Genomic DNA, 24,357 nt, shown 5'->3' on the forward strand with positions numbered 1-24,357 from the left:
TAAATTAATTATTACTTCACATGTTGTACATACATAAGTATGTATGTATGTTGTAAGTTGTCTAAATGTACGCGACTCATTGTCGATCAATAAGAAAATAAGAACAATTATTCAGTTAATTTTTATGCATTTTTCCACTTCACTCTACTCCACTCCACTCGCTGGCGGCTGCGGAGCTTGCAACATATACATATACCATATGTATGTATGTTTATAGCTCTTTATCCATGAGTGATGCTCATTTATCTGTGCGATAATTTGTCATTTAACCTAGTTTAGTTGCGACTTAGCGTGGCATTGTGCTGTGCAGGGGGGCTGGAGGGCGTGAACTCAAGTTGAGGGTGGCGGCAGCGTGAATTAGCGGTTTTTTTTGCAACACTTACATACACTTATGAGCTTTGCTTTACTTTTAATGCATAAAATGAAAAGCATTGATCATAGCTAAGTTTTTTTTTATTTTTTTTGTTTTTGTTGTTGTATTTATGCTTTTAGAAAACACATTAAGATCGCATACAAAGATATAAAATGCTAGCAACATTTCATTATGCGGCACAAATAGGTTGCTATGTAGCTCTTTATAGATACCTATGTAGATATATACATATGTACATATATATGTGTGTATGTTTATATGTATTGCTCGCATGATCTCCTTGTAATTAAGCGCTTGTGTTTGTATATATGTTTATATGACAGTGAAATGAGCGCCGCCTCATAAGCGCGCTATTCATGCGTTCAAGCGCCTCGCAACGCGCTTAAGCTATCTATCGATCCATCTTATTTTCGTTTGTTGCTGTTGTTGTTGTTGTAGTATTTTTATTTCTCATTTTATCTAAAAACATGCAGCAGTGTTCGTATGTCTTCATATGTAGGTACTCAACATACGATTGTGTTGTAGGTGGTTCGCTTGCGCTTCGCAACTTTGCGCCCAACTTTCTAGCTTTCTAGCTGTCGCTTTGTTCTACGCTTTATTGCTAAAATGGTACTAGTTATGCGTTGGGCGTTTTACTTGCTTGTAGGCGTGCGTTGGCGGTTTTTCTATTTTTTTTCATTTTTTTTATTTTTATTTTTTTATTCTTTCTTCACGCAATCCTTTTTGCGCGCTTGTTCTCTCTAGTGTCAGGTTTTTTTTCTTACATATATTTTGACTGACTTCTCGCGCTGCCGACGCGCAATTAATGTCGATCGAGTTCCATTTGAAGTTTTCTCTAAGTAATTGTAATAATGTTGCCGGCTACAGAAAAAAAAAGTTAGGCGGACGGTTGTTCGTTGCTTAGACGCGCATTGAAAGTGGCAATTGGCAATAGCTAGCAGCTTGTGTGTGTTTAAGCTGTCTCATTGTTCGAGCGCTTTGGCTATTTCTCTAGCTATGGCTGTGTGGCTGTGGCAATTCGGGTCACTAACCGTTAACAATAAAATTCATTTACTAAACAAAATTACCCGCGTACCAAGTAAGTACTTGAGTTTCTGCTCATAAGCTGCGCGCCAACGTCGCACAAGCACTCACACACACCTAGAAAATAATGAATATTACGCCCGCGCGTTTACTAAAAACACAAAACGCCTGTTGCTAATATTTACTATTGTTGTTGTTGTTGTACGCCATGCTGTTAGCTTATGGCGCGGTGTTGAAATAATAATCATATCGAAATTGACAAATGATTATTTCTAATTATATTATGTTTTGTTAGTTAGCAACCGAGTCGCTGTGCTTGTGTATGTATGTGTGTGAGTGTGTGTGCGACTGCGCAATCGCGCGTTTCGGTAGCCACTTTGAGGCGGTGCGCATGCCAGCGGGCAGCAGCTGCCCACTAACAGCAACAGCAAGCTAAGCATGAGCGTCTGTATAACTCTGTGTTTGTGTGTGATCACTTGGTATTCTGTGTCAAAAAGACAATGACATAAGCTTGACAGTGATTATTGCTTTATGGAAATTTTAATAGAAAAAAAAAAACAGAACAAACTATGCTAGGTACTTAGAGATTTGTTATCTGTGATTTTTTGTACAATTTTTTCTATTTCATTTGCGCTTTATAAATAATGAATATATTTTATATTTACTAACAAGTTTTTTTGTTGTTGTTTTTTTTTCTGCATAAAATAATATGGCGTATAACTAGAAGTATATATACCTATATAAAACTAGTTAAATAACCAATAAAAAACCAGCAAAGCACACTTAAGTGTTTTATATATAATATATATACATATTTATATATATATATATATTTAAATACATACAGATATTTATATAAACAAGTACGTGCTCTTATTATTTTTCTTGCAGCTTAGTTAGTAAGACTGGTTTCAGAGTCATATACATATACAAGTACCTATTGTCACTTAGAATATAATAAAATATAATGCCAGAAAAATTAAAGCAGATCGAATGTATATATGCATGTATATACACATACACACACCCACATCACTGAATAGTTGGCTTCAATTATTTGTCTTTATTCAACTAGCTGTAGTATAAATTTTTAAAAACAGGATTGCGGCTACCATACAGACCAAGGTCACGTAACACGTACGCTTAGTTAAACACACACACTCATACACATACACATTGCTTATTGTATTGTAAAAATTCCGTTTTAGCACTTTACACACGTTTTAGGATTACTTCAAGGTATTCCACTTCGTCTGTGTCTAATGTAACTATTGCACATTACATTGTAATAAATGATTTCCTGCTTCTTTGAGTGAGTACCACTGGCATTCTCGGTACTCGTTAGGCAATTACAATAAATGAAATTTAAAATTTACAGATAATTCTTAAAATAATTTAGTGAGTTTGGGTATTTTAAAGTTAGTTAATGAGTGGTTGAGAGGCCTTGACTTCAAAAAGTTGCCCTATTCGATGTGAAATCTTAACGGTTGCTAGTAATTTCTTGTGATTTACAGGTGGTTCGAGGGGTACTTTGGGATTTTCTGAACCTCTAATGCAACCCTGGCAGAGAGGAAAGTAATAAATAAATAATAATTTTTTTTTTATTATAGGCAACCCGAATATCTACTACAACCTGATAAGAACAGTTATATTTTGAATTAGAACTTCTAAAGTCAGACATATTTTTCTAAGTATTCAAAATTAAATCCTTTTATAGCATACCATCAATACATAATCTGTTGAATATCAAGCTGAGACTCAACCAAAAACAAAAGTAATACTTTTTAGCGAAATTTATTAGACAAAAATACGCTCATGCAATCTATTGTTAAAATGACGCCATCAACACAAAATATTTTAAAATTTTGCTGGCAATGGATTTTTTAATTTTTTTTAGACAATTTCTCAAGCCATCATATGCTAAAATTACGTAATAAGCCGATATTATTATAAACATTTTACTCGATATGAACTTATTAATTTTTTTAGACATATTTTCATGCGATACTTTGCTAAAATGACGTCACCAATACATAGTAATTTGAATTTCACTTATTCTGAATTTTTTTTTTTTAATTTTTTGACAATTTCTCATGTGATAATTTGCTAAAATGACGTCATCAGCCCATATCATTTTAAAAAATTTTACTCAATATGAACTTAATAATTTTTGTAGCCAAAATTGCATGCGATAATTTGCTAAAATGACGTCATAACTGAATAGGAACTATTTAAATCCGCTAGTACTTTAACTTTCAAGAATATTTATGCATAGATAATGCAAAATGACTGTTGTCAAGCAGAAAAATCTTCAAAAAATTAGCAATATTCGGTGTCAAGGTATGCAAAATTATTCTATGCATTACTAGCACTTAGCTAACAAAAACTTTTCTAGGTAGCGGATCAACATTTGAATTTCTGTTGCTATTCACAAGCAAATCAGTTAAACTGAATTTTAAAATTTTCTAAAAAAATAATAATTTACATATGTATACAGCGATGTATATAAAATTATCGCATGATATACATAAAATTTATCGCAAAGATCATCGCACAGCACCTACAACCTTTTCCATCAACTCCTTACAAACATAATTTGCATTTTTTCTACACATATGTATGTACTATATATGTATGTAAATATATGTTTATGTAAATATGAGTGTTTATCGAAATACTTTTGTTGCTCATTGTTTTTGTTTTTGTTTTTGTCAGTTTTCTCTCGCATTGCGTCTTAAAAAGTGTCGAGATTAGATACAATTCAAAATTGAATCGAAAAACTTTCTTAGACATACATACATACATATGTATATACGAATAGTACAGTTATATTTAAGTATGAGGTACACTCCTTAAATATTTTGTGCTTGAGGCAAGTTCATTCGCCTTAAGCGTGAGGTAGTGAGCGAGTGAGTGAGTGGGTATATGGAAAAAATATGCACGCACGCGCTACATATTTACAGACACGTCTAATTTACAATACTTACATGCATAGAAATACATACATACATACTGCTGCTCTAATGTGCACAAATACACCCACGTATTTGGTCGACAACTTTAGAAAACCGCAACTTTAACTTCACTAAATTATACCATACATAATTACATACATACATACGTGCATATGTCTGTGTGTGTGTGAATAACTTCAAAAGTACCAACAACTACAACAATAGCAAAAAAACATATTCATCACCGTGTTAGGCATTTATCAGCAAACGCCAGAGTTTCTTGCCGCCACCGTCGCATTTCACTATTTCACTTTAACAACAAATAATTTCTAAGTTCATATATATAACGGGTGATTTTTTTGAGGTTAGGATTTTCATGCATTAGTATTTGACAGATCACGTGGGATTTCAGACATGGTGTCAAAGAGAAAGATGCTCAGTATGCTTTGACATTTCATCATGAATAGACTTACTAACGAGCAACGCTTGCAAATCATTGAATTTTATTACCAAAATCAGTGTTCGGTTCGAAATGTTTTTATCGACAAATTTTGTTCAGCGATGAGGCTCATTTCTGGTTGAATGGCTACGTAAATAAGCAAAATTGCCGCATTTGGGGTGAAGAGCAACCAGAAGCCGTTCAAGAACTGCCCATGCATCCCGAAAAATGCACTGTTTGGTGTGGTTTGTACGCTGGTGGAATCATTGGACCGTATTTTTTCAAAGATGCTGTTGGACGCAACGTTACGGTGAATGGCGATCGCTATCGTTCGATGCTAACAAACTTTTTGTTGCCAAAAATGGAAGAACTGAACTTGGTTGACATGTGGTTTCAACAAGATGGCGCTACATGCCACACAGCTCGCGATTCTATGGCCATTTTGAGGGAAAACTTCGGAGAACAATTCATCTCAAGAAATGGACCCGTAAGTTGGCCACCAAGATCATGCGATTTAACGCCTTTAGACTATTTTTTGTGGGGCTACGTCAAGTCTAAAGTCTACAGAAATAAGCCAGCAACTATTCCAGCTTTGGAAGACAACATTTCCGAAGAAATTCGGGCTATTCCGGCCGAAATGCTCGAAAAAGTTGCCCAAAATTGGACTTTCCGAATGGACCACCTAAGACGCAGCCGCGGTCAACATTTAAATGAAATTATCTTCAAAAAGTAAATGTCAAGAACCAATCTAACGTTTCAAATAAAGAACCGATGAGATTTTGCAAATTTTATGCGTTTTTTTTTTTAAAAAGTTATCAAGCTCTTAAAAAATCACCCTTTATATGTAGAGTTTGGTGCTAATTTGCCATTGTTTCTGGTTCAAATTTACGCTATAAATACCTGAACACTTTATGTACGTTTATGCTCTTATATGGCAATATGTTTGTGGAACTGAGTGCTCAAGAACTAGTTAGTAATCAGAAATGAGTCACATCTCATATTAGAAAACTAAAACTAATATAATTTAAAGTTCATAACGTAAGTTTTTGGAGGAGAATCTAGGAAGGATATGCAGTAGTTTTAGGTAAGAGAGAGCTTTATCGGTATATTTCCTATAACATTTCTCTTTTTTCTGTTTCTTTGGATATCTTGACTACAATTCTTTTAAATAAACATCCTTTCATTTCTAAGGATCTTGACATTTTTCTTTCTATATGCTGATAGTCTCTCGAATGCTCAGAATTGCCTTCGGATCCTACTGTTACAATAATTCGATGGATGTCGTCGTATGGTAGACAGTTTCGGTCGTCATTAAAATAATTATCTCTAGTTAGATCGGTCAGCACTTTATTTTCAGGCTTTGACGAGTAATCACTTTGATAGTGAATTTATACAGGGATACCCAAACTTTCCTTAGACTAATAATATAAATCGTTAGAGAACAAGTTCATTAAGAGATCTTGAAAATAAAGGATCAGTCGACAATATTTAAACAGTGATTTTTTATCTCGAAAAAATATGAAAATTTTGATCTCGAAGACATGTGAGAAGTTAGGCCCTCCATTTCAATTTATTCTTTCAGCTATTTTAAGAAAATATTGAATCTTACTTCGCAGGTCTCCTTTCTAATTTAATCCAACAAGTCTGGTCCGTTCGAATTCTGAAGTTTGATCGTTAGCTAATCTAACTTGATCTACCGTCGGAAATAAATGTTCATTAGACAATATAGAAAAAAGTACTCAACTTGTTGTTGTTGTTAATGTTATTGTTATAGAAAATATGTTTCGAGATATATACCTATCAAAGTTAAATTATGTTGTATCAAACAAATTCTCTTATCCTTGTTGGGATAAAAATTCGAATCCATTGGGGTTCATAGTACCGATTGCCGCGGAACTCTCTCTCAGCATCTCTCTTATATAAAGCGTGTTATTTAGAGTTTATCTTAAATCTAATTGTTTCAACTTCACTTTATTTACAGTTATAACTGTACCCAAAGTTTTTAGAATAACTTGAGCATGCCAGAAAGAACTATACAAGGTTGCATGTAACATGAAAGCATATTAATAACCGTTACTAAATGAAGTGGTTACAACAACAACAACAATTTGTGGGCACAAAACTTATAAGCCAACTCGAACAATTATTGCTAATGCAATAAATGAAAGGCGGAGCAGAACACGGATACTTTTTCACCACTCGACAGTTAAAAAAAAAAAAAAACAAAAAAAGTAGTTATAAGAAAAAGTGAAGAAAAAGAAATTCTAATATTAGACAAACAAAAAAATTAAGAAGTACTTGTCTTAAAATTTTCGAAAAAAAAATCGATAATTTATAAAAGACTGCTATTTGATGTGGGTTACTATACACATTAAATATTGTTATTGTTGTTGTTGCTGTGCTTACTACACTTAAGCCAACTCGCCGACTCACTTCTCAAGCAACATCTTTCACTATGATAATTTTTCATTAGTCATTGTTGCTTTCAGTTTGTTTTTGCGGCTTTTTAAGCCATTTGCGGCACAACCAAACCAAAAAATCACAAAAAAAAATAAAAAAATCGAAAATTTCTGAACGCTTTTGTCTTTCACCCAAACGACTTAGTAATTTGGTGATTTGATGGTGGGTGCGTATATATGTATGTAGAGTGATTACGTCTCTGGCCATTGCGTACATTACGCGTATTTACCACTTCTACACTTACTTCGGTTGCCATTTAAAGTAAAAAAGAGTTGAGTTACGCGCATTAACACACACATATGTACATGCATTTACACATACATACATACATAGATACATGTGAGCTTAGTAAAGTTCATAAGTATTTATGTAAGTATTCAAATAACCGCAAAATGAAATACTCCAAAGTTGATCGATGCCTTGATGGCTTCAATAGACGTTACAAACTCACGGCGGTTGTTGTAATTTTACAACAATACACATTGGGCACTTGCTTGATTATTGTTTAATTTCTATTTAAATATTTCGTTGATCTTTCAAACCCGAAAATGCTAAAGCTAAAAATTCTCATTGCTACAACCTGTGTCTTTTCACGCACACACACCCATAACAATACAAACAACGAAGCATATGTACGTCTTTCACTTAGCTGATTTTGATGGATTCTTTTCGGTTTTTCTGTAAGTACGTAAGTATTTACAGCAATTGTATTTTTTGTTGTTTTATTTTTGATTTTTTTTTTATATTTTTGTTGTTGTTTAATTTTTTGTAATTTTTTTCTATATTTTTTTTTGATATTTAATCGCATCACACAATGATTTGTTGTATATTTTCTGCCATACCTACTTATTCACCTCGACTTACTTACACAAATACTTGAGTAATCACACACACACACACTCATACATACAATCATTTGTACTTATGTATGTTATACATCAAAGTACTTTACTTAAGTATTGAATTTGAACGTTTATACGTTTTTTCGCTCTCTCGCTAGTTTTCGGCTATTTGTTATTAAATTTCATTTGATTTATCTGGCAGTGATGGCGCAACTAAGCTGCCAAAAATATATAAATTTACAAAAAAAAAAACAAAAACAACGACTTTATAGCTCCGTAAGGCAAATAGCCACAACTAAGCATGCAGTTAAAGTTGAAAATTTCCCCATAATATCTTTCTTATTATTCATTTGAAGTGTTTGTATATGCGCTGAAGTAGAAGAATAACAAAAATACCGAAAATATAAAGTACAACAACAACAACAATAAGTATAAAGTAAACTCGTTGAAATACTCATAATCACTAGCCGCATTAATTGTTCGAATTCAGATTGATTGCTGCCAGACGCATTTAAGTATTGCTCCGTGCTTCATTCTCGCGTTATTAATATGCTAACACAGAAAAAAAATGTAGAACTTCAAAGTTAACACCGCTACGGTAAAGGTACTATATAGAATTGGCGAAGTTAGAGTACTTAAACTAAGCACATTTCATTTAAATAGAGATATGTATGCCATAAAAATGGAAAAGGGCTGCAGAGCTTGAAGCTTTCAGAGCTTTTTAAAGCTTTATTTTTTGTGAAATCTTTAATTTATTTATTAAAATTCGTTTTGCAAATTGATCGATTGATTTCGAACTGACTTCGTAGTATTGAAGTTGAAACAAAACGTTATCCATGTTAAATTAAGTTGAACTGAGTTACTAAGTTAAGTTAAGTCGATTTAACGTAACTTAAAATACTGAGTTAAGTAATTTAATGTAGCTTAATATATTGAGTTAAGAAAACTTAACGTAACTTAAACCACTAAGTTAAGTTAACTTAACGTAACTTAAAATTCTAAGTTAAGTTGACTTAAATTAACGTAACCTTAACTACTAAGTTAACTCAAATTGACGTAACTTTAACTATTAAGTTAAGTTAACTTAACGTAACTTTAACTACTAAATTAAGTTAACTTAACGTAACTTTAGCTACTAAGTTAAGTAAACTTAACATAACGTAATAAGTTAAGTTAACTTAATGTAACTTTAACTACTAAATTAAGTTAACTTAACTTAACGTAACTTTAACTATTAAGTTAAGTTAACTTAACGTAACTTAAACTACTAATTTAATTTAAACAAATATTTTTGACAGTATCGATTAGCATTAGAAATGAAGATAAGTAATTAAGATAAGTAAAGGTATTTCCTCAACTGAACGTATGTATGTATAGAAAGGTTATAAGTTAGTATAGGGGTATAAATTATGACAGACTTACATATCTATGTAAATATGTAGGTCATAGCATGAGTAACTAATCTTAACTTAAAAAAGAAAGACACAACAAAACCTCTCCTGGAATTCGACAGCTGTCAGCTGACAATCTGCATGCGTAAAATGGAAAGCGAACACATGTAACTTGAACGTACAAACATACAACAAAAACATAACTAAGGAAAAACGAAAAAGGAAAAACTCAACGTCAACAATATAGTAGACACAGAGTGACTTGACTTGACTGACTGACTAACGGTGTGAGTGACTCGTAAGGCAGCATTCTTGCGCAGTTGTGTGCGAGTGTTGTTATTGTTATGGCCAGCTGTTACTGCTTTATGGCGCACACTCGCATTTAGCTGCAATATACCAAGTGCCAATTGCCACCTTCTGTAGAGCAATTGTTGTTGTTGTTGTCGTTCTTGCCATTTGCTATAAGCGTTGTCACTTTTTTGCCATTGTTATCGCGCTAGTAATAATGCCAATAATTGTTAGTGTTGTTGTGTTTGTTTATTTGTTAACTGTTGGTGGCTGCTTGCCAAAAGGCGGACATTGGTTACTTATTTTACAGACCGAATTTCCTTTATTGCGGCAAAATTTGGTTTTATTCTTCACTTTTTTTTTGCAGCGGCTCTAACTTTACAATTAGAAATTTGCTGTTGTTGCCTGCTTGCTGCTACACCTAAGGTGATTTAGTTGTTGTTTTTTTTTGTTTTTGTTGTATTGTGTGTTATAGTTGTCACAGATTTGTGCATGCCAGCTTAAATTTCACAGCTGCGGTCACAACTGTCAGACGCAAAAAATATATGTGCACACTCATACCCACACACACACACACTCAAAACTATTACGAGACACATACATTCATATAAATATATAGTTCACCGATCTATATACATATATATTGTACTACATGCAACTGCGTTTAGTTGCAAAACGCTGAGATTTTTAGCCAAAATTGCAATTTTTTCTATTTTTTCGGCTGCCCACATTACCTCTAACTCTGCTAGTAGCTGTTGTTGTTGCTGCTTTTATAAGTTTTTTTTTTTAGTCAGTCCATTGTGTACCTACTCTAATTTGGCGCACGTTCGCTTAGTACACGCCCGTTTGTCAGCGCACAGCTCTGACTGTGCTCATACAGTCGCACTTCCTCGTGTAAACGCCGTTCCTACGCGCATGCGCGCTTGCGCTTACTCATTCATCACCTATTTTGGCCAGCCGGGCTCGCCTCACTGCGTCTACGCAATTTTGGTATTTACATACAAATGTCTGTGCATACTTGTACATACATATTCATGTACTCCACAGCCACTTTAATTATTTTGGCCATATTTCGACGCTATTAGCCGCACTTTTCACTTTATTTAAGTATGTAAATATGTTTATGTGTTGCTTTTGTTTGCAATCGGCAGTAATGTCAGTGAACTACTAACTGTACACAAATTAATGCATATTTACTCATACAAGTATTTAAGTACATTTGTAAATACTTAAATTAAATTTCGATTACATATAGGATTTTTGCCAATTAGACTAAAATTTTAGTATTTTTTACAAATAGTAGATTTAAAAAATTCATATTGATTACCCGATAATTACCTCTACGATTATTTACACAATACTTAAATTAAGTACTAACTACTTAAGTACTTAAAATCTATTTTAAAATATTTAATCTATTTTAAATACTCTGCAATCAACACTAAGTACTTGGAATTAATATTAATTACTCTGGACTTAAATTATTACGGAGTATTGCTTGTCTTATATAAATATAATATACTTTTCAGCCACTTAAAGAGTGCATCGAAGTTACAACCAGTATATTTAATTAATATTGAGTACTTGAAACTGATGTTACTGCTAATTCAATACTGATTACTTTGAATTATTGCAGAGTTTCTTACAAACAGTATTTATATTTTCAAAAGAGAAAAGTTGGATTTTTCATAAAAGTAATCAGTTCATAATCAAAGTACCTTAAACTAATTTTGAATACATTCTGCGCTGAAGTCATATCAAGTAATCTGAATATTATCCCAAGTAATTAGATATAAGTACTTCAAATTATTTTTAGATTAAGTCCATTTGATACCAAGAGATTAAATACAAAAATAATAGTCTCAAAAATTTATTCAGTACTTTAAGGAATTCCTTAAATAAATTAAAGTACTTTGCTATTTAATTAAATCGAATTAAGTACTTTGAGTATGAAGTAGAAGCCATTTTATATGATACAGTAGTTGCGAGCACTTTAAATAAACATTCAACACTTCTAATCTGTATTCAATTTTAAAAATAATTATGACTAAATACTAGTTATTTTCAATTAATTCATAGTATTGCATCATTATTGAAGACCTAGCAACCCACATTGCATTATTGAATTGGTTCTGCGTAATTAAATTAATACTGAATACTTCGAATTGATATTGTGTATAAAAATATAGAATATCAAACTAAACTTAGCGCATTGTGTCAGTATATGTTCCTTGAATTGATATCATCATAAGTTAGTACTTTCCAGCGCAGACACGTAATCATTACATTACTCAATATGGTGCTAATTGCTCAACGTCGAAGTCCAATTTATGTATTATTTCAATGCTTCTTACTTTAAAGCTGACACTTCAGTTTTCTTTTATATATTTCTCAAGACTGGCGTTTATTCTATGCTATTCTTTATTAAAGTCTTTAGTTTTTTTATATTTCTATAGTGTAGAACTTCATTTGAAGTGCTGCGCTCTTTCAAAAGCTTGACATCTCGCCCATTTCAGTTACAAATTTATGTCATCACTTAGAGTATATGGTTGAGTTTATTTTTTATTTATTTGTATGTATTTTGCTTAGCAAGCACTTCAGTTAGCTTAGAAAACTTGAATTTCATTAATTACTTAGAATTTTTTTGATTACATAATTTGTATTTCATACAAAATTACAAAATAAATATTCAAATTACAAAATAAAAAATAAAATAAAATAAAATAAAATAAAATAAAATAAAATAAAATAAAATAAAATAAAATAAAATAAAATAAAATAAAATAAAATAAAATAAAATAAAATAAAATAAAATAAAATAAAATAAAATAAAATAAAATAAAATAAAATAAAATAAAATAAAATAAAATAAAATAAAATAAAATAAAATAAAATAAAATAAAATCAAATAAAATAAAATAAAATAAATCATCACACGATTTTTAAAATTTTTTTTTTAATTTCTAGTCACAACATTTTGCAAATGACCCACTGTCTTCCTATACCCTCACACATGCAAATAGAATTTGCCTATCAGCAAATTGAAATACTAAATAGCATACTGCTATTTGAACTTAAGTGTTACGAGCGTACATACATGATTCGGTACATATGTATGTATATATACACATGTATTTGACTGTAGTATGCGGTATATCTCATTATGGTTAATGCCGCAACACTTACGACAGTTCGATGACATTTGTTTTTAGCTACAGATACGAGCTTAGTTTATTTATACATTTTGAATTTTTTATTTTTTTGTGGTATTTTTTCTTTTGCTAGCTCCACAATTCTAAGTTATGCTTTTTTATTGTTATTTCACTTGTAATTATCATAATAAATTTGCTACAAGTACGCATGTGTCGCGACCCTGGCGACAACAAGCACAGTAAAAGGAACTGAGCACGCAAAATTTTTGAAAGGAAAAATTAAAAAAAAAAATGTCAAAAAACAGTTGTTGCTTGAATTAACGGTGTGTGCTTAAATACAAATTGACAAAAATATATTTTTAATTTTTTTGTTTTACTGTAGCTATGCGTAATACAAACACTTAATGCATTACGTATATTTTATCTGTTGCTTAGCACCGCTATATGCTTTCATACACCGTTGTTTTTAATGGTTACGCATTTTTCTTCGTACATTAAGTAGTCGGACAAATTTGTTTGTAAGTATTTATAATTTATTTTATTTTTTTTTTGGTGTTTTTGTAAGTTTTTGTATTTTGTTTTTATTTTTTTTATTTTTTTTGTGTTTTTGGTTAACAGCATTTTTAAGTGACAACTTCACAATTTATCTTCGACCCACACAAATGCATTTAGTTATGTATATTCACACACTACTGTTAGTCTATTACAGTGAAGTATGTATGTATGTACATATGTGCCATTTAGTAGCTTTTAGTTTGGGCTAGATCGCATAGTTTGTAATTACAATTTTCACCCACTTTATCTCGCAGCGTCATATGTGCTGTGCTCCCAAATATGTGTACATACATAAATATGTCTGTTTGTAATTTCCAATTGTGCTCCTGTAAACTTCTGTTTCTGCTCGCCAGCAGTGCCTACCAAGTGCCAGTTGTGTGGGTGTCACTATGAAATGCTGTCGCCTGTTGACTTGTCACTGACTCTGGCTCGACGCTCGTTTTTGGTAACTTTTCATGTATTATTATTGTTATTGTAGTTGTTGTTGCAGTAAGTTTTATGTTTTTCAAAAATATTGTGTTGGTGTTGTGCTCTCAAGTACTTTGCTGGCGATAATTGTGAGGTCAAGTGTCATTGTGCTTATAACTAACTACATGTTTTTTGTTGTTGTAGCAGCTCTTTTTAAAGGCAATACAAAATGGGACATATGAGTTAGGTACATATATGTACATACATAATTTATGAATTACAAAATTGTTTAGCCATTTGTAACTTTTTCCTTTTTTCTTTCTAATATAACTTTACTTTCATTAAATTTGTTTTCGAAGTGAAAGTCGTTAAATTGCGTGATTTGTTGATATTTTTGAATAAAGTAGAAGTTAATAATTCGAATAAAAAAAATAAATTAAAATATTAGGAAACTCAACTAACTCTAAGTATACCTAAGGTAGTACTTAGAAAACCGTTTTTTAAGTAAACTTTCAAAGCAGCATCTCTTAACGAATTTCTCTTTAATCTTGAAAGCCCTAAATAAAAAAAGAATCGCCTTGACTTTATAGATTTCACACAGCGCTTTAATATTCTATCGATGCTATCAGCTTTCTTTATAGTAAAACCCCAATAAAAGTTTATCAAATAATGTGGTCAATAGTTCCTCAGTAATTTTGTGAACTTTCGTACAAAAAAAAATTCCTGTAAGGTATACTATTATAAGATAATAACAGACACTGCTTGCGGTTTACCACAATATTTTTTAGGCATTTTAAGTATAATATTTTTGTTTTTGTTTTCCATTTATGAATTTTTTTTAACTATCGCGTGTCTAAAGAGTCGACCAACTGCTCCAAATACATGTGAGAAAGTAATATTTATTTTCGGTAACTAAAACTACTTAAAAGAACTTACTTTGTTCAACAAGCCTAAACTTTAAAATATCACAGAGACTAATGGTGGGTTGAAAAATATGAATAAATGATGACAAGATTTTTCTTTTAATGGTTAGACACTGACCTAACTGATATTTATAGGAATATGGAAGATGAGTGAGGGAAATATAAAGAAGGAAAGAAAATAATTGGGAACCTTGAAGTGCACACAGGTGTAGTACTAATAAAATGTTGATACTAATCTATAAAGTTACAAAAGTCTTATCCAGAGGTATAGAACTATATCCAGAGGTATAGAGCTATATTAAAAATATAGCTCGGTGAACTTATAGAACTTTGTTCTTGTTATATAGCAACTATTATTGTCCAATGTTAAGTAATTTAACATATAAGATAATTTATAGTTTGCTTAGTGTACATTTAAGAAGCTATAGCAATCTATACAAACTACTCAACTATCAGAACTCGAGAAACTCTCGAAAGATCTTCGAGAAAATTTCACGATAAATGCTAAAATATATTAAATAAATAAAAATCTAAAGATAGTTAAATAATTTTTGGGTTTATATGACTATATAATAAAATTAAAAAAAAATATTAATTTATTTTTGTTTTTGTTGAAAAAAAAAAAAAAAAAATAATAATTAATTCATTAAAATTATTTTTAGCATTATAGTAAAATTGCTTTAAAATGTACATAGGTCCACGCCCAAACATTTGTAAAAAATCCAATTTTATTTTCTCCCTTCGCTTCACACTACATTTATTGAATACTTCAAATTCATAATCATTAATTGCTTCGCCATTACTCACTTCCTTTGAAGTAATGGGAATGCTCGCCGGTTTCTAACATTTGGTAAAATGGTTTCAATCATGCCACAATCACTTCACAAAACACATATTAAACATATGCATAGCTCGGGTGAAAAAAAAATCAATTTCCCAACCAAATCGTACGCTAATTTATTGTATTAATTTAATTGAACTGTATGTTAGTTGGCATGGCTGTCTGGAGTACAAAAACAATTCAATATCGAAAACAGATGTTCATAACGGCGGCTAGCCGAACGACCAATCAACGCAGCGCAAATGACTGCAACAAAGAAAGCAACAACACAACACAACGACTGACGAAAAGATCGAAATGACTACACTGTTGTGCGCTCGTCAGTGGGGTTAGGCAATCAAAAACCAAAAAAAAGAGCGTCTTGATGTTTTAAGATTGCTTTATAATTTATATGAAGATATGTGGTAAACGAAAATTTCACAGCTACTCATTTTAAATTTCAAACACACACACATACAAAAACAAACTGACATGTGTGTGATTTAATCCTTTTGTGCTTTCGTGCTTCATTTTTGTATAATTTTCGATTTCATTAAATTTACAATCAATAATGCGCCATTTCATATGCAAAATATGGCATGTTTTAAAAGACAAAACAACAACAACAAAAACATACATATATTGTAAGTACATATAAAAAATAAAGGGAGGCATTAATGTATTATATTGATTGGGGGTGTTGGAGGGGGTATATACCGGGCAGCATTTAAAAGCTTGAACTGTCAGTACACAAATCACCCAATCGAATGAATTGTGTTATGCAGTGGAATGTCTGGAACGCTGACCATAATGACTGCGGCATTAAGTGAATTTTAAATCACACAATTTCGTTGAAAAAAAACAAATTTAATAAAGTATTAATAAATTATAATAAGAAATGTACAAAAAAAATTAATAAAAAATTAAATGGTGGTGAAAGAAAATGGCGGACGAAAGTTGTTGAGATGCGATGGCGGCATAATGTGTGCTTTTTAGTAATTTTTTGCTAGCATAAATTGAGCAGACAGTCGTCTGTAGTAAAGTTGTCATCGACAACAATTTAAAAAATATTTTAAAATATAGAACATATTTTTTTTATAAAAACTGTGATTTTATTTATTTTTTAATCGTTAATTTATTCGTTAACAAATTTCGTTTATTTTGTTCTAAATTAAAAAAAAAAAAAAAACAAAATTTGAAATGATGTCGAATGAAAAGATGTCTATAGGTTCAAGCACTGGTCGATTAAATCGATTAAATCGTTTTATATCGATCTTGGACATTTGGATCCCAAACAAAATGCTCAACAAAATATTTGTAGAGATCTGCTTGCATCCCAAACTTATTCTCCACTGAAAATGTCACTTTTTGAGCCGAATTCTCGACATTTTCGGGAAATTTTGCTTTTCTTTTTTAATTCCAAGAAAAGTGCGTCTGAGGCTCATCGAATGCTTTCGGATACGTACGGCGCGGCGAGGCTGTACCAATTGAAAAAAAAACCTTAAATTTACAAAAAAAAAAAACGGCGGAAACAAAGTTGTAGACCTAATAGATATCTTTTGAACCGAGTGTCTGAAATCTAACCTCATTTTCCTCGACGAAAGGGACGCAAATCCATGGAAAATCTTGATTTCATCAGTACAAGATAGTTCTTATGAGTAGTAACTACAACAACACTTCAGGTTCGAGAGCATAAAACTTCTTGCTTTGCCTGTGGAGAACGATATCTCGAGAAAGCCAACTATATTGTAGCACACTTTTAGGCGCATATTGCTTTACTTAATGTAATAACTCCTAGTATACATTTAGGATGCAAAAAAACAATGTAATTGATCTATATGTATTTTCAAGATACGCTGTAACCCGTTTACCCCCACAAAAACGTACAACAACAACAATATTACTAACAACAAAAGTCATTCAACTGCTTAAGTAAGTAAGCTTACTTCATGCGTCTGTCAGGCAGCCAACCAGCCAACCCGTCAGCCCAACCCGCCAAGTCCAACGGCCTTATTCGTCATACGCCGCTTAATGGATAAAAGATGAAAAGAATCAAAATTATTGAATGCGAGAATTTATGGGTGTTTGTTGCTTTTTCGATTTTTTTGCTGCTCCTCTCTTCTCAAATAATTGAGTGCCATTGTATGCCGAAAACGAAAATTTACATGCCATAAAATGGATGTGTGTGTATGCAGATTCATATGTGTGTTGTTGTAGCTGCTTTAATGTACTCGCGTATGGTTTATAATGACATGCATTATTTGTTTTGAATTATTTTATTATTTTCAAGTGTTCTATTTTGCCTTTTTATATCAACACTTATGGGCGAAGTGCTTATACAGACATAAATACATATGCATATATGAGTGTGTGTGTCTGTTGTAATGCTTTCACTATGAGTTTCTATTATTTTTTTTTACGTTTTTTTCTCCTCCTCCTTCTTAAACAAAAATACTCAACTGAAAGCCTTCAATTAATGGAAGCTGTTAAAAAATGGTCAAATAGCAGAAAAGTATTAAGTATTAAAATACATTACGATTCGTTGTTATAAACAAAATGGCCGCTTTCTCGAAATTAATTCAGCCGTACATAAGCGCATTTAAATAGATTCAAGCGCCTTTGTTCGTATGTATGTTTGCATGTATGGTATGTATGTATGTATATTGCTACTAATAATAAAATACGTATAAATACGCGTAAGTAAACTCAATCGTCTAAACAAACTAACCAATCAGCTGCGAGTCTCTTGCTAAAAGCACTTAGAACGATTCTAACGAACTGGTCGCGATTTGTTGTTTTATTTATGAGATTTTTTTCTCTGCGGTTAGCTTAGTTGTATGAGGTTGAGACGGTGGCATTTAATTGGTTATCAAATATGTGGTTTATACATATGTATGTAGATCTAAATACTATAGAACTGACATGTGGTTAGACTCTTTTGCATATATTTTTTAATGAATGCATTTTTATACAATTACATAATTGACATATAAATAAATAACAAATTAATTTAAAAAAAAAATTATGATAAATTTAATATTTCTCTTTGTGAATCTGTACATTTTATTAATATTTTATATTTATTTATATTTATTTTTTATTTTTTTTTATTTCTTTTTTTTTATTTCATTATTTTTTCCTTTGTAAATCTTGTGCTTTTTTGCTTTATTCTACTTTTTTATTATTATTTTTTATTTTCCTTATTTTTGAGTTCATTGAATTTTCGAGTCTAAATAATTAATAAAATTTTATGGTTTGACGTTTCTTGCATATGTAAGTGGGATCATGTACGCCTTTATAAACTTTATTTAAGTACAATTAAATGCCTGTATAGCGTTTTTATACAACAATGATTCGCAAAACTTTATGGGATCGATGATTCCTTAATACCAAGCTTTATTCAAGTCAACTGTCACTCAACAATAATTGGTTATTTTTTTAATTTTAAACTAAGCACTACATAATAAGCAGTTCAAACATGTCAAAAAATGATATCCAGAAATAATTATATTTTTTACTTATTACTAAGCTGAATAATTCGCAAAAGCTTTTCAATTTTTTGTGTCTCCCTTATTTATCTATCTTTATTTAAAACTGCGCAGAATGTTATTCAGCTCTTACTCCTCCAATTTTATAACCTCAAAGTCAAGTAATATTTTTTTGAGTCCACAAAAGTACTACACATAAAATTCAAAACTTAATAAAATCAAGTTAAATCACTTTACCAGAAATATTAAAATCGCATACTTTCGAACGGCACCAAGGTCCTAATATGAGAGCGAATGGACCCACAATATCTGACAAGCTAAGATCCACAATATCTGACGACTGCTGATCGTATTTGCATTGAAGTGAAACCGAAGATACTCAGTTTTCAGATAATCTCAACTATAATACGTCATAAGAAATAATTTTAATAAATTACTTTAAATAATCAAAACGCTACTTTAAATATTAAATATTAATCAAATATTTCTCTAAATACTTAATTCAAATTCAATTTTACTTACAATTTTCCTCTTCTTCTTTTCCAGGTTAATAAACAATATACGGCCACCGATCTGGAGGCTTTCATGAAACTCGCCGTCAATTGGCAGAACAGTAATCACAATTTGCTGGAAGGAGTTGATATAAAAGGAGGTAAGCATACAGTTAACGGGAATTTTATAACCAAAAGAACCCTCTAGAACAATATAGGTCAGAGATTCAACATCAAAAACCCAATTATTTCCAAATTAATACCAGAATATTTAGTTCGTGAAATATAAATCAGTCTTCAGCTGGCTCTAAAATTAAGAAATAATAATCAGAAAGCTTCATGTTGAATCCACAAAGAGGTTATAAAGGTCTTTTGCTTAGGTTTCACTCACTATGAGACGATATTTATCTAAACTTTAGCATTTTAGAATGTCTTGAAGTTTCGATGTCATAGATGATCATCGTCAATATTCGTGGTTATCAATATTTTCCAAATTTTGCGGTATTATATCAAATATACTATCATAAGAATCTTGGATATATTGATTCATCATGAAATTCGAAGTGTTTCCCTTTACTTCTAAATTAAATACTAGAGCATATTAGCAAAGCTTTGTTGCAGGGTTCCTTAAATCTCAATCAATATACCACGAAGCATCAATATGATGAAACCTAGACATTTTATATCAAAATCTGAAGATCTTGGTTTAGATACTTTATTTCTAATTAATGGATCTTCATTTATTAAAATATATTTCTCTTATTTTTATCAACAGAAATGCAACAGTACATGAACAGTCCAGCCATGAATATGTATAAAAAGCGTGAACGCACACAGAATTGGAATCATCAAGAGAAGAAATTTCTGCTCGACTTGTGTCGCAAGGATATGCGTATTATAGAAAATAAAAGACTCGATGCAGGGCTGACGGCGGTAAAGAATAAAGCCTGGAAGATCATACATCAGAAATTCTCAAGCCAATTTGGAACAGATCGTACGTGTAATCGGTTGAAGGAGCAATGGCGGCGCATGAAAGGTGAGTTTGAGGAGATAGATAATGAAAGAGAGAGATATAGCAAGAGTGAGAGAGAGAATAAGAGCTAGATTTGACATACGATTTAATAAAGTAAAAAAAAACTACTTGTAATAACTACAGTAGAATTCGAAAAATGCAAAAAAATGTAGGTTTTTGTTTCAGATTTGCTACTTTGTTTAATCCACCTGACTTATTGCAATAAATCGTATTAGCTTTGTGCTTGAATCTTGCGTCTATTTCATTTTATGTAATTCGATTAACGTCTTTTGGAAGCATTTTAATAAAAATATTTAATTTTTGGCTTACAGCCTGTACGCGTAACGAAATATTGGACTACAACAATCGTTTAGCCAGATTCGGTGCTGAGGTTGCCGATCGTAAGAAGCCATCACCATTCACATTCGAAGTGTGGGAATTCATGCAAGAGGCAAAGAAAGCCTGTAAATCAGAAGCTTTAGATGGCATTGACTACTCAAAGATACCGTTGGCGCTCGAGGAGGACTATGAGTATCGCGAGGATGAACAGAATGGCGAGGATGATCACGATATGGATGAGTAAGTAGAACCGAAAATCATAACAAATTTGAAACTGCGATTCCTATTAAGACCGCACACATTCTTTATTTGATTCCATAAACTAAGTATTCGTCTTTGTCTTCCTCTTTACAGCAGTCGCACGCCACCACAGGAGCTCTGCGATGTCGATATCAAGGAGGAGACCAATGAGACCTTCAACGACACCAACATACACAACGATTCATTGGCGCTCGGTGAACGCCGCTTGTCCTCCTCCTCGCCGAGCCACAGCCGCTTGGGTGCACATCACGACCTCGAACGCGTCAGCCTACACAGTCCTGGCGGCAATATGGCGACGGCCAGCGAACTCGCCAATGCCAGCTATCTCTCACAGAACGGTGTCAGCGGTGGCGCTGCGGTCGGTGGTAGCGCCGGCGATATGGGCGCCTTCCAGCCCGCCTTCAACATGAGCAACATCTCCGCTACATTAGAAGCCTTGAATGCATTGCGTACCGGACAATTTCCCTCAGCCGCTGCTGCTGCTGCCGCTGCCTTACAGAATAACTTTGCCGCCGCTGCCGCACAACAACAACAGCATCAACAGCAACATAATCAACAGCAGCAACAACAACAAATGTCACCTAGCGATGATCAGCCGCTGGTGAAGCGTCCGCGCAGTTCGAGTGGCAGCGCCAATGGCGAGGAGGTCTTACACGATTTGTCCATGAATGGCGCGGCCGCCGGCAATGCGTCGACAGTTAACACAGCCAACGCAACGGTGGGTGCCAGTAATGGTGTTGGCGTCGGTGCATCGGCCAACAGCACACCGGAAATGCGCGTCTTCATGGAGATGCAGAGCAAAGAGCATCTGATGCGCATGAAGATACTCGAGGTGCAGCTGCAGGCGGCCAAATATAATCGCGACCTCGTCGAGATCAATAAGACATTGGCGCTGCAGAAGTTGCAAGAGTTCGCCAGCAAGCGTTTGACCAGCTAAGCGTGACGCGCGTTCTCTGAATTACGGAAGGTGGAAATTGTTGCGTAACAAAGTATTTGACGGTAGTATTCATAAGGATTGTTTGCGTGGTGGGAAGGCAGCTGTACTTGACGTACGTGTGGCTGAGCTAGCGGCGCCATTACATAACGGCAGTTTACTTTTATTTGTGTTTATCAAGCAGTTGGAAGATTAATTGTAATAGTTGTATTATTTTATTTTTTTATATGGAAATCACATTCCCGTTAGCATCAGTTTTGCATACTCAAAACCTAATTTACTGTTACTACTTAGAAATAGTTGTTCTTTCATTTGTTACTGTGTTGGATGTCACAAATCTTTGCAGAAAAACTATGAAATATTTTGCAAAAACAACAAAAAGAAATTATTAAAATAAAAATGTGAAATCTTAATTATTTTCTTTATTTTTTTGTATTTTTTTGCCATAACAGTATTTAAAAATAGTAGTAGAACACAATGTCAATAACAAAAAGTATTACTCAAAGAACAAATGAGCAATAGTTAACGCAATAGCCCTACCTCAGTGGTCAAAACCAAGCAACAACAAAAGCAAAATGAAATAGTAAACTAAAAAAATATTTAAAAATAAGTCAAGGTCGTCCAAAATTATTGAAAAAGAGTAACAGCTTTATGTTTAGCAAAAAGAAAAAATAATACTGACATCGTTGCCTACTTTTGCGCGCCTAGTTATATACTTACCCAGCTTTTGTAGTAGACCTAGCGCTTGATTTTATTTTGAATATTTTACCTTTTTTGTAGTTGTAAAAGAATTGGCTACGAAGCGCAGACACACACGCAGTCAGACACACAAAGTAGCTGCACTTAAAAAGCTCTTGGTTTTCAAAAGCTACTTACGGCACCTAAAAAAGCCGTGGCTTGTAAATTTTGACAAAAGCACGAAGAAGTTCCAAAAACAAAATAATGTTAAAAAATGTTAAATATAAAGTTTTTTTGTTTGAAAAATTATATATTTGCTCTAAAGCTAAATGGACACTTTTTATTTAGTCACAATTTAGAGCTGATATTGCGGTGAAATAAAAAAAATTCTCAACTAATTAGCACAAATTTAATGTTAAAACCGTTAAAATATTTTTCAAAGAAGATTATTAATTAATTTAAACACCAACTGAAAGCTCTAAAAGGTGCCAAATAAATATTTCTATAATATTAAAGAAAATCGAAAGCTCAGTTGAAAGCTTAACTTGCTATTACGATAATTGAGAGCTTTACGAATTGCAACCAAGTGCTATGAAAGCACAATATTGATGAAATTAACGGTTGAAAAACATATGTATATAGGTAAAATTAAAAATAGCACTCAAAATATAAAAAAAACATATTTTTGTACTTATAAAAGTTTTACTTTAGAAAAAAATATGAAGAAAACGAAAAAAATAGTAAAGAGAAAATAATAATATTTAATAAGCACAGAAAAATAGTAGAATAGATGTTATATGCAATTTGTTATAACGCAGTAATCAAGAGATTATATAGAAACATTAATTTGAAAATAAAATAAAAAAAAATAAAAAAAAAAATAATAAAATAAAATAAAATAAAATAAAATAAATTAAAATAAAATACAATACAATAAAATACAATAAAATAAAATAAAATAAAATAAAATAAAATAAAATAAAATAAAATAAAATAAAATAAAATAAAATAAAATACAATAAAATAAAATAAAATAAAATAAAATAAAATACAATACAATAAAACAAAATAAAATACAATAAAATAAAATAAAATAAAATTCAATAAAATAAAATAAAATACAATAAATCACAATAAAATAAAATAAAATACAATAAAATAAAATAAAATAAAAAAAAAATAAAATAAAATAAAATAAAATAGAATAAAGTACAATAAAATAAAATAAAATAAAATAAAATAAAATAAAATAAAATAAAATAAATTAAAATAAAATAAAATAAAATAAAATAAAATAAAATACAATAAAATAAAATAAAATAAAATACAATAAAATAAAATAAAATAAAATAAAATAAAATTCAATAAAATAAAATAAAATACAATAAATCACAATAAAATAAAATAAAATACAATAAAATAAAATAAAATAAAATAAATTAAAATAAAATAAAATACAATAAAATAAAATAAAATAAAATAAAATAAAATAAAATAAAATAAAATAAAATAAAATGTCAAATAAA

At 31.5% G+C, this 24,357-nt stretch overlaps 1 protein-coding gene across 2 annotated transcripts in view; it reads left to right on the plus strand.

The window, feature by feature from the left end:
• LOC105217560 (uncharacterized) overlaps positions 1-23,488 on the plus strand; it is a 60,968-nt gene extending 37,480 nt beyond the window's left edge. Inside the window, exons 2-5 of one of the 2 annotated variants that reach the window (XM_054232897.1) lie at positions 19,663-19,768; positions 20,383-20,643; positions 20,952-21,198; positions 21,316-23,488. In XM_054232897.1, coding sequence (XP_054088872.1) covers positions 19,663-19,768; positions 20,383-20,643; positions 20,952-21,198; positions 21,316-22,156 — 1,455 coding nt within the window. In that variant the 3' untranslated portion in view covers positions 22,157-23,488. Of the gene's footprint in view, positions 1-19,662; positions 19,769-20,382; positions 20,644-20,951; positions 21,199-21,312 lie in introns of both variants that reach the window. The other variant, XM_011192618.3, reaches the window with a different exon arrangement.
• Positions 23,489-24,357: the final 869 nt, after the last annotated feature.

The sequence above is a fragment of the Zeugodacus cucurbitae genome, chromosome 6 (assembly GCF_028554725.1).
Source record: "Zeugodacus cucurbitae isolate PBARC_wt_2022May chromosome 6, idZeuCucr1.2, whole genome shotgun sequence".
NCBI lineage: Eukaryota > Metazoa > Arthropoda > Insecta > Diptera > Tephritidae > Zeugodacus > Zeugodacus cucurbitae.